The sequence below is a fragment of the Moschus berezovskii genome, chromosome 1 (genome assembly GCF_049115385.1).
Source record: "Moschus berezovskii isolate FMDL1 chromosome 1, NW_MosBer_1.0, whole genome shotgun sequence".
NCBI lineage: Eukaryota > Metazoa > Chordata > Mammalia > Artiodactyla > Moschidae > Moschus > Moschus berezovskii.
Window position 1 is genome coordinate 104,785,250 of NC_142460.1, and position 15,688 is coordinate 104,800,937.

The 15,688-nt window shown below is 54.7% G+C and overlaps 1 protein-coding gene across 5 annotated transcripts; it reads right to left on the bottom strand.

The window, feature by feature from the left end:
- Positions 1 to 5,847: 5,847 nt before the first annotated feature.
- On the bottom strand, positions 5,848 to 15,671 carry CHRD (chordin). Of its 5 annotated transcripts, none has more exons than XM_055408922.2 (23): positions 15,351 to 15,670; positions 15,040 to 15,143; positions 14,430 to 14,559; positions 14,163 to 14,291; positions 13,971 to 14,070; positions 13,761 to 13,848; positions 13,278 to 13,419; positions 13,022 to 13,162; positions 12,857 to 12,939; positions 12,633 to 12,780; positions 12,369 to 12,475; positions 12,113 to 12,232; positions 11,308 to 11,464; positions 10,754 to 10,974; positions 10,220 to 10,333; positions 9,634 to 9,906; positions 9,465 to 9,558; positions 9,286 to 9,342; positions 8,909 to 9,012; positions 7,462 to 7,564; positions 6,914 to 7,068; positions 6,647 to 6,745; positions 5,848 to 6,309 (listed from the first exon to the last, which is right to left on the bottom strand). In XM_055408922.2, the coding sequence occupies exons 1-23, from the start codon at positions 15,496 to 15,498 to the stop codon at positions 5,962 to 5,964; spliced, it is 3,165 nt and encodes a 1,054-aa protein (XP_055264897.1). In that variant the 5' UTR covers positions 15,499 to 15,670; the 3' UTR covers positions 5,848 to 5,961. The 5 variants fall into 5 exon arrangements, with proteins under 5 accessions (XP_055264897.1, XP_055264889.1, XP_055264904.1 ...); XM_055408914.2 differs by having other exon boundaries at positions 5,848 to 6,312; XM_055408944.2 differs by having other exon boundaries at positions 6,118 to 6,309; positions 6,647 to 6,749; positions 15,351 to 15,671.
- Between the last annotated feature and the right edge of the window lie 17 nt (positions 15,672 to 15,688).

Sequence of the window (15,688 nt, forward strand, 5' to 3'; positions counted from 1 at the left end):
CCCCCTGCTCCCCTTCTTCCTCTCTGACTCCTTTCCTCAGAGTTCTCTTGCATGGTGCTTCTTTAGGTGGTGTTCAGTGAGATTTCAAACTACAGCCTTCTTTGGCTGCCAACCTGAAAACTTCTTCGTTTCATGTGGCATTTTGGCCTCTAATGTTTCCAACCACAAAATATGTAGTTAAACTGCAACCTCTTCCTTGGTAGAGATTTTGCCGTAAGGTTCCTTCCCTGTTGTGAGTAGCACTTCTTTCCTTCCTCATTTTCCAGACTCCGAAATGCCTGGATGGGTTGTATCTTGTAAGCAAACCTTACAGGCAGACCTGACACAGTAAGGCATATGACCTAATTGTACTGGGTGATAGATATTTCTTTAACTCTTTCTCTAGTCATCCTTCGTCTTTATGTAGTATATAATTCAACTGTTAGAAGAAGAGATTTCATACAATTCAATCAAGACCTCATCCTCTGTTCTTATGGAGATCCACTTCTCTCCCTAAACTACCAAGGGGCTCTTTTTCTCAGAATCTGCTCTCTTGAGTTTGCTTATCTATTGACATATTGATTTCACATGTATCTCAGATTATGGCGGGTCTCTTCCCTTCTCTCCTGCTATGGAACTTAAGCCCACTCACAATTTTTTTAAATCATTACCTATGGTTCATTCCCACCCCTCCTTCAAGTCTTTATTCAAATGTCTCCTCACCAGAGTATTCTGTGGTCATCCTCATTAAAACTACACTCAGATCCTCCTCCCCAAGAACCCCCAGTTCCCCGTTCCCGCTCTATTTTTTCCATAGCTCCATCTTTTTCTGGCACACTATATACTCATTGTGTGTATTGTCTGTCCTCCTCCACTAGATTATAAACTCTACACAGGCAGGACTTTCAGTCAGTTTAATTCACTGCTGAGTCCCCGTAACCAAGAACAGTGCCTGGCACCCAAAACAATGCTCAGTAAATATTAGTTGAGTGGATAAACTTAGAGTGGCATGGCACATTTGCTGAAAATGTGGAATGATTGCTACTCACCCTGTGTTTCTGGGCCCACAGCATCACGTCATCAAGGAGCCTGTCAGCAATTCAGACTCCCAGACCGACCCTAGACCTTCTGAATCAGAGTCTGCAGTTAAACAAGTCTCCCAGATAAGACATATGCAGATCAAAGTGTGAAAAGCACTGATCTATATAGCCATGCAAACAACTTAAACTTGGACAATCCTGTTCTTAAAAGATTTTCTTATATGTAAGAAATAGGTAACAGGGGGTCTCTGGAGAGGGGACCTGGTTGGCCAAGGAGATAGAGATGGAAGAAAGAAACTACTCCCTAGGAATTATCTTGTGTCTTTTGCATGCAGTTAATAGCTATCCCTGGTGGCTCAGAAAGTAAAAAATCTGCCTGCAATACAGGAGACTGGGGTTCGATCTCGGTTGGGAAGATCCTCTGGAGAAGGGAATGGCTACCCACTCCAGTATTCTAGTCTGGAGAATTTCATGGACAGAGGAGCCTGGTGGGCTCCAGTCCGTGGGGTCACAAAGAGTCGGACACAATAGAATGACTAACACTTTCACTGCTAGTGATAAAATTGATTACTTTGAGATAAATAGTACATGGTAAAAGGTCCTCTGCTGTGTCTCCATGGAATGTTTCTCTGGCCTTCTTCCTCTTGTCTTGCTGCTTTTATCTGCCACCCCAACTCTCCCTGCCAACCAGTATAAAGAATATGACTCGGCTGCTACTCACTTAGAAGGCAGAAAGGACTACAGAAGGTTTGAGTTTTAAAAAACAAGTTCAGGGCTTCCCTAGTATAGTGGTACAGCGGATAAGAATCTGCCTGCCAATGCAGGGGACACTGGTTTGCTCCCTGGTCTGGGAAGACTCTACATGCCACAGAGCAACTAAGCCCATGTGCTTCAACAACTGAAGCCTGCACGCTCTGGGGCCCATGAGCCACAACTGCTGAGCCCGAGTGCTGCAACTACTGAAGCTCATGAGTCTACAGCCTGTGCTCGGCAACAAGAGAGGCCACCACGATGAGAAGCCCGCACACCACCGCTGGAGAGTAGCCCTGGCTCTTCACGACTAGAGAAAGCCCGAGTGCAGCAACAAAGACCCAGCTCAGCCAAAAATAAAATTAAATAAATTATTAAAAAATAAAGAACAAGTTCATTGGCTTTGTTTTTTAGATTCGTGTAAGGGAGAATGAGACAGAAATAAAGGAAACTGAAAACTTCACATTATAACAAACATGGATGTAAATAACAGCTGCAGTGTGGATACTCCACTCTCTCTTACAGAACACACTTCGGAAGTGTGTCTGTGTGTGTGTGTGTGTGTGTGCGCCATACACAAACGCCAATGCTCCCAAAAATCATCTTAAGAAGACACAAGCTTGCCTCTGCTTTCCTCTCATCTTCCCTCATCTCCCTTCAGAGTGGGGGCTGGTCAGGACCCCAGCACTCCACGTTAAGCACCAGGGCCACCAGGAAGATTGGCAGCAACAACAGGCAAGTCCATGAAGCCCACCAGCTCCGTGGCAGAGCTGTCACCCCAGTACCCAGTCAGCAGCCTCACTGCCCACTGCGTGGAGAAGAACTCAGTGGGATCCTTGTCGCAACTCTTCTCCCACTGGCCCCTGCTCCCTCCACCTGTCTGCACTCCTGTCCCCCTGCACAAATGGAGGGTAATGGAGAGTAAGGAGTCTCTGTCCCCACAGTAGGATTGGGGGCTCAACTAGGCATGACAGACTCCAGAAGATGAGGAAAAGGCCTGGCCTCTCACAAGGAGGCTGCGTCAGCCCAGGATCCAGCCCAGTCAAGGCAGGTGGACAAGCAGAGAGGTGACTACTCCAAGGGGCAGCTGGGGTGCTAGAGACAGCCCCACCAGCCGTCTTCTGCCCCCAGAGGATGGAACAGCTCAAGGCCTGCCCAACACCCATCAGCTGAGGAACTGAAACCCCACTTATGGGCTCCAGCCACCCCCTGGAAATCAAATCACTGAATGTCAACTCGCCAAGTGCCCTGATTTGGTGAGGCTTTTTTCAAAATGTCTAGGATTTTGCTTCCTCTGCCACTTTAAATGCAGAGGATCAGATTTCCCTGAAATGCAGTCTCGTGCCTTGCTTATTTGTACAGATTTATTTGTGCTCCAGCCTCTGAGCTGATCATCCAAATACCCTCAACTGGGTCAAGGAAAGCATTTCAGCCACTCCACAAGTGGAAACAAAGGTACTGTAGGGGCAAGACCCCGAGTGGGGCTCTGGCCAGGCAAACAGAAACCTAGAAAAATACTCAATGATTTCTTAATAGCGGTTATCTAGGGATTGGAATTCTTTCTAACAGGTGAATTTTTCTTTCTCATACATTTGTATATTACCACAATCATTCACAGTGATTTACCTTTATGATGAGCAGAAATCATTCTGGCAGCTCCCTCTGTTCTTGAGATCATATATCAAAGCCAAACAATGTTATAAGGGTCAGCTCCATTCTCAGGGCACCATAATCATTTCAGGATCCCTAAGAGTTTTTCCCCTTTTGTCCTCTACAGCAATATATCTCCAGTATTCCAGACTGTGCTCTCTGTTTTTTTCCTTCGCTCATCCTCCTTGACTTCCTAAAATCTGGTGAGCTAAAATGTGCCCACTCCAGCAAGCCTGGCAAACCCTCTCCTTATCCCAATTGTGTCACTTTATGAAGCCACTTTTGTTGGATCAGAAGTGTCACTTTGTTTTTCTAGTTCCCATTATTTCATAAAAGACTAAGGGTGAAATGCAATGAAATAATCCAGAAACTTTTTTGAAAGCAACCAACTCTTGTTTAGAATCCTGGCTATCCTACAAGTTGAGCAGCTGATGTGCATTAGAGTGGTGGAACCCAGACTCCACACTCCCAGTAAGTGCCTGGGCTGCCTCTCCGGCCCTCACTTCTCCCCTGTCCTGAGGAGGCCCCCTCTGTAGTCTGTAGTCATACATTATTCAAACACCTGCATGGACATTCAGTTCAGTTCATTTCAGCCACTCAGTCATGTCTGACGCTTTGTGACCCCATGGACTGCAGCACACCAGGCCTCCCTGTACGTCACCAACTCCCAGAGCTTGCTCAAACCCATATCCATTGAGTCGGTGATGCCATCCAACCATCTCATCCTCTGTTATCCCCTTCTCCTCCCACCTTCAATTGTTCCCAACATCAGGGTCAAACATCTCGCATCAGTTGGCCAAAGTATTGGCGCTTCAGCATCAGTCCTTCCAATGAATATTCAGGACTAATTTCCTTTAGGATGGACTGGTTGAATCTCCTTGCAGTCCAAGGGACTCTCAAGAGTCTTCTCCAACACCACAGTTCAAAAGCATCAATTCTTCGGTGCTCAACTTTCTTTATAGTCCAACTCTCACATCCATACGTGACCACTGTAAAAAACCATAGCTTTGACTAGATGGACCTTTGTTGGCAAAGTAATGTCTCTGCTTTTTAATACACTGTCTAGATTGGTCATAACTTTTCTTCCAAAGAGCAAGTGTCTTTTAATTTCATGGCTTCAGTCACCATCTGCAGTGATTTTGAAGCCCCAAAAGATAAAGTCTCTTACTGTTTCCATTGTTTCCCCATCTATTTGCCATGAAGTGATGAGATCGGATGCCATGATCTTAGTTTTCTGAATGTTGAGCTTTAAGCCAACTTTTTCACTCTCCTCTTTCAGTTTTATCAACAGGCTCTTTAGTTCTTCTTTGCTTTCTGCCATAAGGGTCGGATCATCTGCATATCTGAGATTACTGATATTTCTCCCAGCAATCTTGATTCCAGCTTGTGCTTCATCCAGCCCAGCATTTTGCATGATGTATTCTGCATATAAATTAAATAAGCAGGGGGACAATATACAGCCTTGATGTACTTCTTTTCTGATTTGGAACCAGTCTGTTGTTCCATGTCCAGTTCTAACTGTTGTTTCCTGACCTGCATACATTTCTCAGGAGGCTGGTCAGGTGGTCTGGTATTCCCGTCTCTTTCAGAATTTTCCACAGACACTGACTTGGCCCAAAGTGAAGTGTTGGCTGCCAGCAGCGCCATCAAGTGATGGCTCTGAGTGGCTGTCCTTCCTCTGACAGACCCCAAATCTGATTTGGTGTAAAAGATAGCCCAGGGGAGTCACTAGAGAGTACGGAAAGGTGATTCTCAAAGAGGAGGACTGTATGTGAAAGAGGTTTCTCTTCAAAAACCAGGTGTATTAGAACCACCCCAGTTTCTCCTCTGGTTAGGGTCCCTGTGTATTACGTTCTGCCTTTTTCTGCTGAAGAAGCTCAGAGGCTCAGTCAAACTTGCTGCAAAGTAGAAGGCCTGACTGACCCCAGGTAACAAATCAAACTATAAATCCTGCCAGCACCTATTTTGAGACAGTATGCATGCGTGCATGCTAAGTTGCTTCAGTCGTATCTGACTCTTTGTGAACCCATGGACTGTAGCTGCCAGACTCCTCTGTCTATGGGATGCTCCAGGCAAAATACTGGAGTGGGTTGCCATGTCCTCCTCCAGGGTTGAGACACTATAATACTCAGCAAAAATGCCGGCCTGGGCAGGTCAGTGGAAACTAATGTCCAAATACTGCTTCCAGTGGCCTGAGTTCTTGAAGCTCTATTCCATCTCAAAGACAGCCTAGGCCCCTCTGCAGGATCTAGTCCTACCACCGGCTGTTGTGTCATCTTGCCCCCTTCCCCGGGTCTTTTCCTGCTCCCCAAAGGTAGAGCGAAGCCCCTGGAGCCAGTGCCCCTCTCTCTCCCTACAGACCCTCAGACCCTTCTCCACTGGGGCCCACTTAGGCCCCTGGTCACAAAGAAACAACCATTAGCCCAAAGACTGGAAAAAAAAAAGTTTTAATAAATACAAAAATCTCCAATAATGACTCTGCTCAGCTCAGGGGCAGCAGGAGTGAAGTGGGAGGGGACCCTTGGTGCTGAGTGAGGATAAATTAAAAATCCCAACAAGCCAGTGACAGTATGTACAGAAGGAAAGGGGTTGGGCTTCCAAGGCAGGGGCCGGAGGGTGTCAAGGCCAGCGTTGGAGTGGACACAGCCTTGGTCTGCCCTGGCTGCCCCTCCCCCGTGTGGAGTTGTGGTTCCCAGAGGTAGTGGGGGAGGGAGAAGAGGCAGAAGAGAGGGACCAAAGGCACTGGGTTGCCCGCAGGGGAACGCGGGGTCCTCGGTGCCACTCCTTCCCTGGGCCCAGGCCCCATCCTCTTGGTCGTGCGGCCTTCTGGCTGCTCCCTAGGAGCCTTCATCTTCTTTCCCAAGCTCTGGGACTGTCCTGGTCTCTGGGGCTGCTGGAGACAGAAGGGAGTGAAGTTTGGAAGAGGAGCAAGGGGGTGGGGACACAGAGGACACAGTGGAGCTGCCCGGTTCTGATCTCAGAAAGGCCAGAATTCTCGAAGCAAGTCATCACACACCAGCTGTATGACTTTAGCCTAGTTGCCTGATCCCTTTGAGGGTCAGCAAGTTCCTTGGTGAAGAAAAGGCAATGGAGACCAAGCCTACAAGGTTGCTGTGGGAGGGGACAGGATCACACTTGTTCAGCAGAGGGCACTGCGCCCGGCACGTGGCAGGTGCTCCCTCCCCTCCCCAGGCTTCCAGAGCTGCCACCCCAGACCCCTTACTTACACCGACGCCGGGGTGTGCAGTGGGAGCAGCAGCGGCTCTCCTTCCCTGGGCCACAGGACAGTGGCGGTGAACAGTCATCCCGCTCACAGTGGGGCACCCCTGCCTGGTGCAGGACAGATCAGATCCTGAGGGTCCCCAGAGGTGCTGGGGCACAGTGGCCTTCAACCTCCTAGGGGAAGCCCACCCCCCAGGAGCCTGCCCTCCCTAGTAAGTTCCCCTCCCCCAGGCCAGGTCCCCAATGCCTACCTCACACAAGCCCCCACTCACCCCACATCTGCAGGTAATACAGCTCATCTCCCCAAAGGGGGGCACCGAAGGGTGCCAGCTCTGGCTCTCTGGGAACCACTGCCCTGCAAAACGGCAGCCTCGGGGCCCATCAGCCTGCATGGGGTCCCCCAGTTGGGGGTTGGCCCCTGACCCCACTGTTGGCAGGGAGAGAAGAGAAGCAGAAATAGATCAGTAGATGTGAGCTCTATGAGGGCCATCTAGGCCATATTTGTCACCTAGCAGTTTCTGGCACTTAGTAGGTGATAAATTTGAATGGATAGGTGGATGGATGGGTGGGTGGATGGATGGGTGGGACAGGAACTGGATCCTGTCACAGCCCAGCAACACATGCACATTCTTTTGCTGCATGTAGATCCCTGGCTTCAGGCTAGGCACAGAGCAGTGCTGGGTAAATGCTGAATTAGCTAAGACATCCCTTCCATCCACCTTCAAAAGGCAACCCCTCGCCACGCATCCCTCCCACCCAGGACAAGGCACTGAAGAGCCTCATCTGCCCCTAGAGGCCCCAGTGCCCATGTCCCCCTTACCTGGACACTGCTTGCAGCAGTCAGTGGGGTTGGCACGGACAGGCTGGGCACAGGCCAGCCGGGGACACTGCACCTTCTCACAGTGCACCTCTCCGGTGTCCCCCTGTAGGGATCCATTGAGTGAAGGGTGTCAGGAAAAAGGTAGAACACATAAGCCTTCTGACTCCTCCTTTTCCTTTCCCATACCTCATACGTATGACCTTTCTCACTCAGAGGACTTGCAGTGAAAGTCACTCGGTGGTGTCCGACTCTTTGTGACCCCACGAATTGTATAGTCCATGGAATTCTCCTGACCAGAATACTGGAATGGGTAGCCTTTCCCTTCTCCAGGCGATCTTTCCAACCCAGGGGTTGAACCCAAGTCTCCCTCATTGTAGGTGGATTCTTTACCAGCTGAGCCACAAGGGAGGCCCAAGAATACTGGGGTGGGTAGCCTGTCCCTTCTCCAGGGAATCTTCCCAACCCAGGAATCGAACCGGCATCTCCTGCATTGCAGGCAGATTCTTTACCAGCTGAGCTACCAGGGAAGCCCAGAGGGCTTGGGCTGTGGCTTTATATGCATGTCAATTCACTTCAGTCATGTCCGACTCTTTGTAACCCTATGGACTGTAGCCCTCCAGGTTCCTCTGTCCATGGGATTTTCCAGGCAAGAATACTGAAATAGGTTGCCGTTTCCTGCTCCAAGGGATCTTCCCCACTTTGAGATCAAATCTGCATCTCTCACATCTCCTGCACTGGCAGGCGGGTTCTTTACTACTAGCGCCATCTGGGAAGCCTGGGGCTTTATATACCTGAACTCAAATCTTCACTGTAGCCCTGCAAGGTAGGTGCTACCATATCTGCTTCTGGGCGAGCAAAGTGATACTCAGGGACATACAGAAAGTGCCCAGGGTTGCATGGAGCTAGTCAACTGGGAGAGCCAGAATTCACCCAAATCAGCCCTTGCCCTTTTCCTATAGGAAGCCAACTCTCAAAGCCCAGGGACTGAGAGTTCCCTGTGGCCTAGTGGTTAGGACTCTGCACTTTCCTGCCACAGGTCCAGGTTCAGTCTGGGGTCCTGCAAGTCACATGGTGTGTGTGCTGTCTATGCTTAGTTGCTCAGTCATGTCCAACTCTTTGTGACCCCATGGCCTGTAGCCTGCCAGGATCCTCTGTCCACGGGATTCTACAGGCAAGAATACTGGAGTGGGCTACCATTCCCTCCTCCAGGGGATCTTCCTGACCCAGGGATCAAACTCAGATCTCCTGCATTGCAGGCAGATTCTTTACCATCTGAGCCACCAGGGAAGCCCAAGCCCCATGGTGTGGCCACCCCCCGAAAAGATTGTCCAAAGGACTTCTCCTATTATTTTGATCACCAAGACTGGGCTTTCCTCTCCCAGAAGCCCCCTCTCCCACCCTGCAGATCTGAGGGGTTCCAGCGTCAGAGAAAGCTGGGCTGCCATACCTTGCAGGTGCAGACAGCACACTTAATTAAGCCAAATGGGGGCACGACAGGGTGCCACCGGGTGCCTGCTGCCCGCCAGCTCCGGTCACCATCAAAATAGCAGCCTGGGGGGAGACAGTGACCAGCGTCATTAGTGCTGAGTTCATTAGCTAGGCCCACAACCAAGGCTTGAGCCTCAGGTCAACCCCACAGTGGTCCAACCCCAGGGCCCACTTGTGCGCCAAGGACTCTAATGAAGCCTCTCGGGTGTCAGTTGTAACCTGTGCCCCTCAACCACCTCCATCCCAGTCAATACACCCCCCATCCCACTTCCCCCCAATCCTACCCAACAGCCCCGTTGGACTCCCCACCCCTGCATTCACACACTTGCAGCTCACCCTCGCCAGGGTCCCTGTTCCTTGGCAGCCCCGGGAGGTCTTTGACATCTTGTTTCTCTGTGGATCCAAAGAAATAATGAAGGCAGAGGATGGCCCCCTTCTTCCTTCCCTCTCCAGAGGCCTCACCGCCCCCCATGGTGGACCCTCCATGACCCTCTCCACTCCTACAGGGCACTCACCCGGGCACACAGGGCAGCACTGGTCCAGCGCCTGCACTGGGCTTGGACAGTTGGGTGGCGGGCACACCACGGGGTCACAAATCACCGTGCGTCTCTGCAGGGAGAGACTGAGGGTTGATTCTGGGGCTCCAGAACCTGGGACCCAGTGCGCCCTTCCAGGGCCTCCTACCTGGCAGGTACAGAGCGAGCAGAGCGGGTCATAGTTAGGAGCCCAGCGAGCCCCGTGGGGGCGCTGCTGCCCCTCGAAGAAGCAGGTGTTGGGGTCTCGGAGCCGACTGGGGCCACCTGGTTTGGCTGGCGCTGGGGTGTCTGGGCCCGGCACGGCGGGTGGTGGGGCCACCATGGCCGCCACTGCCTCCAGAGCCCCAGGTGTCTGCACCTCTCTGTCCCCTGCTGCTGCCAGGCGCAGGCCACCCACCTCGCATTGGTTGGCGATGTGTACCTGAGGGGAGAGGCAGGGTGAGGCAGCGCCCAGGCTCCCATTGCAGCTCCACCAGTGGCAGCCAAGACGCCCAGAGCACCCGGTATACCCCAGAAGGGTGCTCTTAGCCACAGCACTCAGCCCAGCTGCCAAGGACAGGGGGTCAGCTTCTCGCCTCATTAAGTACCTAGTCTGGCTTCATCCTCTCCACGAGCTAGGGAGTGTGTGCAATTCTACCACCCCCAGGGTTCAGAGAGGGCAAGTGGCTAGCAGAGAGCACCACAGTGTTCACCCAAACCTGACCCATACCAACCGGCCCGCACCGCCTCCCTACCTGCCCTCGCAGCTCCCCTTGGGGGCTCCCCTTGGTGGTGATCAGCAGGGAGGCAGAGCCCTGAGCCAGGTGCCGCAGCAGCTCAGGCTCCAGGTCCTTCACCACACCCTGGGCCTGGCAGCAGACAGAAAAGGGGACAGAACAAGGCACTCTCGGACTAAGCCTACCATTCCCAGTTTCTCAGGTAAGGAAACTGAGGCCCAGGGAAGTTAAGTAAGGTCTCCAGAGAAGCAAGCCCATCAGCAATGGTGTAGAGCTCAGAAGCCCCAGGTCCACGGCAACCCAGCCCATGTCGGAGACTTGGTCCATCCCACCCACCCCTTGGAGGTCCAGGACATTACATACTATCCCTGAGATCCCAGCACAGTAGGACACAGGTGGGTAAAAGGATACTAAAAGGCTGAAGCAGATTCGTACCCAGGTCTGTCTGACTCCTGAGGCTTGCCTGCTCTGTTTCCCCTGCCCAGGCCCACAGAGCCTTTCATGCTAAAAAGCAGCTATTTTCCAAACTGCCTCCCACCAACAACTCCTCACCTCCGGGCCGTAGAATCCCTTCAGCAGCCGCCGGGGACCCGGCGTTCCAGGAGGCCCGAGGAGGTGGGCAGTGATGGTGCCCTGTTCTGAGCCGCCAAGCCCTGCCAGCAGCACTTCATAGTGCAAGTGACAGTGTGTGTCCAGGGAGAGCCAGGCGTGCCCTGCTGCCTGGCTCTGCACCGGGGGCAACACCAGGGCTCCTGCCAGGGGCACAGGCAGTGCTGGATCCAGACAGAGGAGAGGCGACTGATGAGAAGATGGCCGAGAGCAGTGATTTAACCCTAGCATTTCCCATCTCCCTCAGCACTGACTCCACAGGCTAGCAGACACTGTCCACAGGCCCAGGGCTGGGGAAGCAGCAAGGGAGAGGCCTGCATTGTGGTGAGAGGGACCATCTCCTGGCAGGGCCACCCTGAACATCCTCACCTTCTCCAGATGCCAACCAGAGCTCATATGCAGAGAAAGAAGTGCCAGGCTCTGGTCCTCTGGCACCATCCCTCACATGCTTGAGTTAGAGGACACCAAAGGTGGGGGCAGACCGCTGGAGCACTCACTGTCATGGCGGGCGCTGTGCCCACTGTAGGGCAGGGCGGCCACGTGGCCCCGCAGCTCTCCATCTGGGAAGTCCTTGGTGCCCACGTTCAGGAACAGCTCATTCTGCAGCAGCATATGAGCCCCCCGGGCACCCAGCCCAGGGCAGATACCCATGGCCTGAGGGGGCAGGGAAGAGTGAGCCCTAACTGCAGCCTGCCAGGCCCCGGATGAACCCTCCTCAGCTTTCACACAAGCCCAAGATTCTGAACCCTTTCCATGTTGCTGTGCATCCCCACTAAACCCATACACACGGCCATGCACCAGTAACACTGGCTAAGAACCAGGCAGGCCCAGGTTCGAGTCCCTTCTCTGCCACTTCCTACCTATGCAACCCATCTTGAGGAATTATTTAAGCTCTCTGATCCTTCTCTTCATCATCTATTAGACAAGAAATGTGAGGGCCAAAAATAATGTAAGCAAGGCAACCAGTGCAGTCTGTGGCATATATAAAGGCTCAATAAATGGCAGTCATTGCTATCATGTTTATGATTATATGATCTGCTGCATTGGCCTCCCTATGTAACTCCTTCCACTGGATACAAGCTTCCTGAAGATGGACCACATCTGATTTTCTTTGTACTGCAGTCCTTAACCCAAGGCTCACTAAAAAATGAGTCCAGTAAATCAATGCATCAGGGAGAGAGACTGCAAGTGAGTGAATAATACCAAACATCCCTGCTCACCCAGCATGGCTTCCCACGGCCCCCCAACACTGTCAGCTCTGTTGCCTGGGCCCTGCAGCCCTGGTCTCCCTGAAGTACTCACCCTGTGTCCTCCCGGCTGGAGTCCAACCATGTGGCATAGGACAGTGTGCTGGTTCCTCCGCTGAGGCTTGGTCTCCAGTGTCATGGCCACCACCTCACTGCCTGTACCTACCACCTGTACCTGGAGAGCAGGAGTGGGGAGGCAAATGAGAGTAACAGAGAAGGGCTGGGCCCTGAACCTTTGTAGTCTAAAGTCCCGCCTTGCCCTGCTGCCTTCTCATCTCCTGCACCGCCCCTGCCCCACCTCTGACTCTTACTTGGTAGATCAGGGAGCCGTTTCCTAGTAGTGTAAGGCTAGCTGAGCCCGCTGCACCCGTCTGAACTGGGATCAGGGCATCTGCCCCGCAAAGGACGCTTTGCAGGACTGCAAAGGGGAGGGACAGTTGGACGCAGGCTTGCCCCACGACCATTCACACCCCAGCCCCCAGGATCCCTCCTGTACCCACCCTGGCCCCTCCTCTGGCACTTTGCTGTGCCTCTCATTGTGTGTGCCCGGGATGCCCGGCTTCACCCTGCCTTACCATCGCAGCTCTGCCTGGCTGCAATGTGTCCACTGATACGTAGCCCTGGCCCACTTGCCCTCTCCAGGGTCATCTGCAGCTCCCCCAGCACCAGCCAGTCCATCTCCTGGGCTGTCAGGTTGGGCAGCACTTCAGCAAAGCCCGGTTCCTGGGGGCAGAGGAGGGTGTGGTGGGCACAGCAAGAGGCTAGAGCAGGCGGCAGTAAGAGCCAGACCCTCACTCACCTGGGCTGAGGCATTGGCTTGGAGTTCTCGAAGTAGCTTCCCCTGGTGTAGAATCCGGAGCCGCAGGGGAACCTGGGCTGGTCCTGCAACAGCCGCACACATGGAACCTCTGAAAGATGGGTGCTCTCCCTACGCTCCTCACGTGTCTGCCCCCATCCCGCTTACCCCCACTCCTGGACTCCAGGAGCCCACGGAAGAGCAGCAGAAAGTGCAAGGAGTCCTCTGTGTCACTGAGAGTGAGTAGGGCGATGCCCCCTATGCCTGGCTGTGGGGGGCCTTCCAGGGTCAGGATGGCACTGAAGGTCTCTGGGGAAGAAAGGACCATGAGAGCCCATCAGAAAGTGCCCCCCTCAGCTCACTCCATTTCTGGGGGCCGAGAAAACTCTGAACTTCATGTCCAGGAGCAGTTGGCTCCCCTCACCTGCTGCCAGGGCCCGGTGCCGAATGAGAGGTCCCCAGACCTCCCCTGAAGGGTGAGTGGGTGTCACAAGTGCCACATACAGCTGCTCCGCCCTAAGGAGTCGCAGGGACAACCGAGGCACTGCCCGCCACACCCCACAGACCTGCAGCAGAAAGACAAGAAGGCCCTGTCATTATACAGGACATGCCTGCTGGGAGGCCCATGTCTGGTGAGGAAGGAAAATGGGAAGCTGCCCCCAGGCTCTCCTAGGATGTGTAAGAAAGGGCCCTGGAGCCAGATGCCAGGGTCCAAATCCCAGATCCTCCACTAACTAGCTGTATGACCTTGAACAAATCACATTCTGCTACTGAGCCTCAGTTCCATCATCTGTAAAATGGGCCTCTCTCCCACTGGGCTGTTGTGAAGACCCAAGGAGGCAATGCAGAGCATGCTCTCAGCATAGTGCCCAGATGGGATAAGCACTCATAAATGGCATCGTCTCACCAGGCCATCTTGGGTGGGGGCTGCAGGGTGTTCAAACAGGATGCTGCCAGTGGAGTCAGAGAAGCGGATTCGGGTAGGGCGTTCCAGCCTGGTAATGAGCATCCGTTGAGCACCGACTCTGAGCCTGGGCCAGAAGCGCTGCTCCAGCCTCTCCAAATTCTCCCTCCCTGGCCCCCGGCTGACCCCTCCTCCCTCCCTCCTCTTTCTCACCGCCGGTAGGAGATGGAGAACCGCAGACTGGAGCGCTGCAGCGACACTCGAGCCCGCGCCACCGCTTGCGACCTTGGCCCTGTCAGCAGCGCCACGAAGTCTGCGAGGGGAGGAAGATGTCCCTAGTGCCATCACCCGCTGCTGCGGCCCGGCGCCCATCACTACCCCAGTTCCTACCCAGCCCCTGCCTACCCGTGTGGCCGTCTCCACGCCCCCGATCCTCAGCTCCTGGCTCCCCGCGGTCGCTGTAGCTTCGGTGCTCTGGGTCGCGTGGATACTCGAAGGCCAGGCCCGTCGGCTGCTTTTCCAGACTGCTGTGCTCTGCACCGGGGGTGGGGGACACGGATTTCAGGTGGGCAAGGAGAGAGCCAGTTGACCTTTCCATTCCGCCCAGCCAGGCGGCCCAGGACCAAGCATCTCGGCCCTGCCGCCCTCCCCTCTCCATGGAGCTGGCCTTACCCTGGGGGCAGGTCTGGCAGCAGTGTCCAGGCAGCTGGCGCGGCTGCCCACAGGCCAGGGTTGGGCACTCGGGTTTGATGTTCTTGCAACTGACCCTACCTGCGCCCCTTGCACGGCGACCCCATTGAGGCTGCTCACAGAGAAGACGGAAAACCGGGTGAGGGCAAGACATCAATTGTTGAGACTCAAAAGGCAAGGCGGGAAGAGGCATCGGACAAGGCAAGGGCGGCCCACGGAGTCAAGAGTGCTTTGCTACCTACAAGCTGCGTGACTCTAGACTAGTTACTTAACCTCTCTGGGCTGTGCGGTCCCTATCTGAAAAAACGGGAGTAATGATGTCTCTCTCTAACGTGGTTGTACTAGGAGTTAAGTGAGAGATGAAATGGAGTTGGCCAAGAACCTGACACATAGTGGACGATCAATAATAGGCAACACCTGAGACTTGAAGGGGGCGCTTCCTCTCCTCTATCCTCCCTCGTGCCTCCTCCGTCAAAAACATTATCCCAAATATCTTCTTTCTCTTCAGCAGCTCCGGGTCCATCCGACGTCCCAAGACCTCAGTGCTCCCCGACCCACAGGGCCCCCAGCCACAGCCGTTGGGTCCACTCACCGCCTCGCAGGCACACAGCACGCAGCGCATCACCCCGAAGGGCTCCCCCAGGTCCGGGTGCCACGTCTCGTCCAAGGCATAGACCTTCCCGCCGAAGGAGCAGCCTGCGAGGACGGGCTTGGCTGGCGGCCGCTGTCCCGCTCCTGCCGTGCGCCCGCCCCGGGTGCTGCGGGCCGGGCCCCGGGTCCCTGGGCACCCCTCCGGGCCGCCCGCCGCGCCGAGCCACCTGCGCCCCGCGCCCCCTCCGGGCGGGCGCAGACTTGCCCCGAGCCGGACTCCCCGCCCGCGCCTCCCCCGGGGCGCCCACCTACCTGCTGCTCCCCGAATGGGCAGCGGCTCCTTCTCGGGCCGGATAGGCAGCGCGGGGTGCTCGGGGCCGGCGCCGCGGGCCGGCCGGCAGCCGAGCAGCAGCAGCCCGAGGAGCAGCAGCGGGGCCGGCGGGGCCGGGAGGCTCGGCATGACGCGAACGGGACAGCTGGGGAGGCGGGAGGGAGGAGGGAGCGGCAGAGGGAGGAGGGAGACGCGAGGAGGGCCGGGCCGGGGGCGGTGCGGCGGGAGGGGGCCGGGGCCAGGGCCCGAGCGCGGCGGCGGGGGGCTCGTCGGGCGGCCGCGGAGTCGGCGCCGGGCCGGGCGGGGCGGGAGGAGCGGC

Bases quoted from the DNA above. Each gene is read 5' to 3' on its own strand.
- CHRD (XM_055408914.2), bottom strand. From the start codon at position 15,498: ATGCCGAGCCTCCCGGCCCCGCCGGCCCCGCTGCTGCTCCTCGGGCTG. The intron at 13,163-13,277 runs GTGAGGGGAGCC...TTTCTTCCCCAG, and splicing joins GCACCGGGCCCTGGCAGCAG to AGACCTTCAGTGCCATCCTG. The intron at 7,565-8,908 runs GTATGGCAGCCC...GGATCCCTACAG, and splicing joins GTGCTGTCTGCACCTGCAAG to GGGGACACCGGAGAGGTGCA.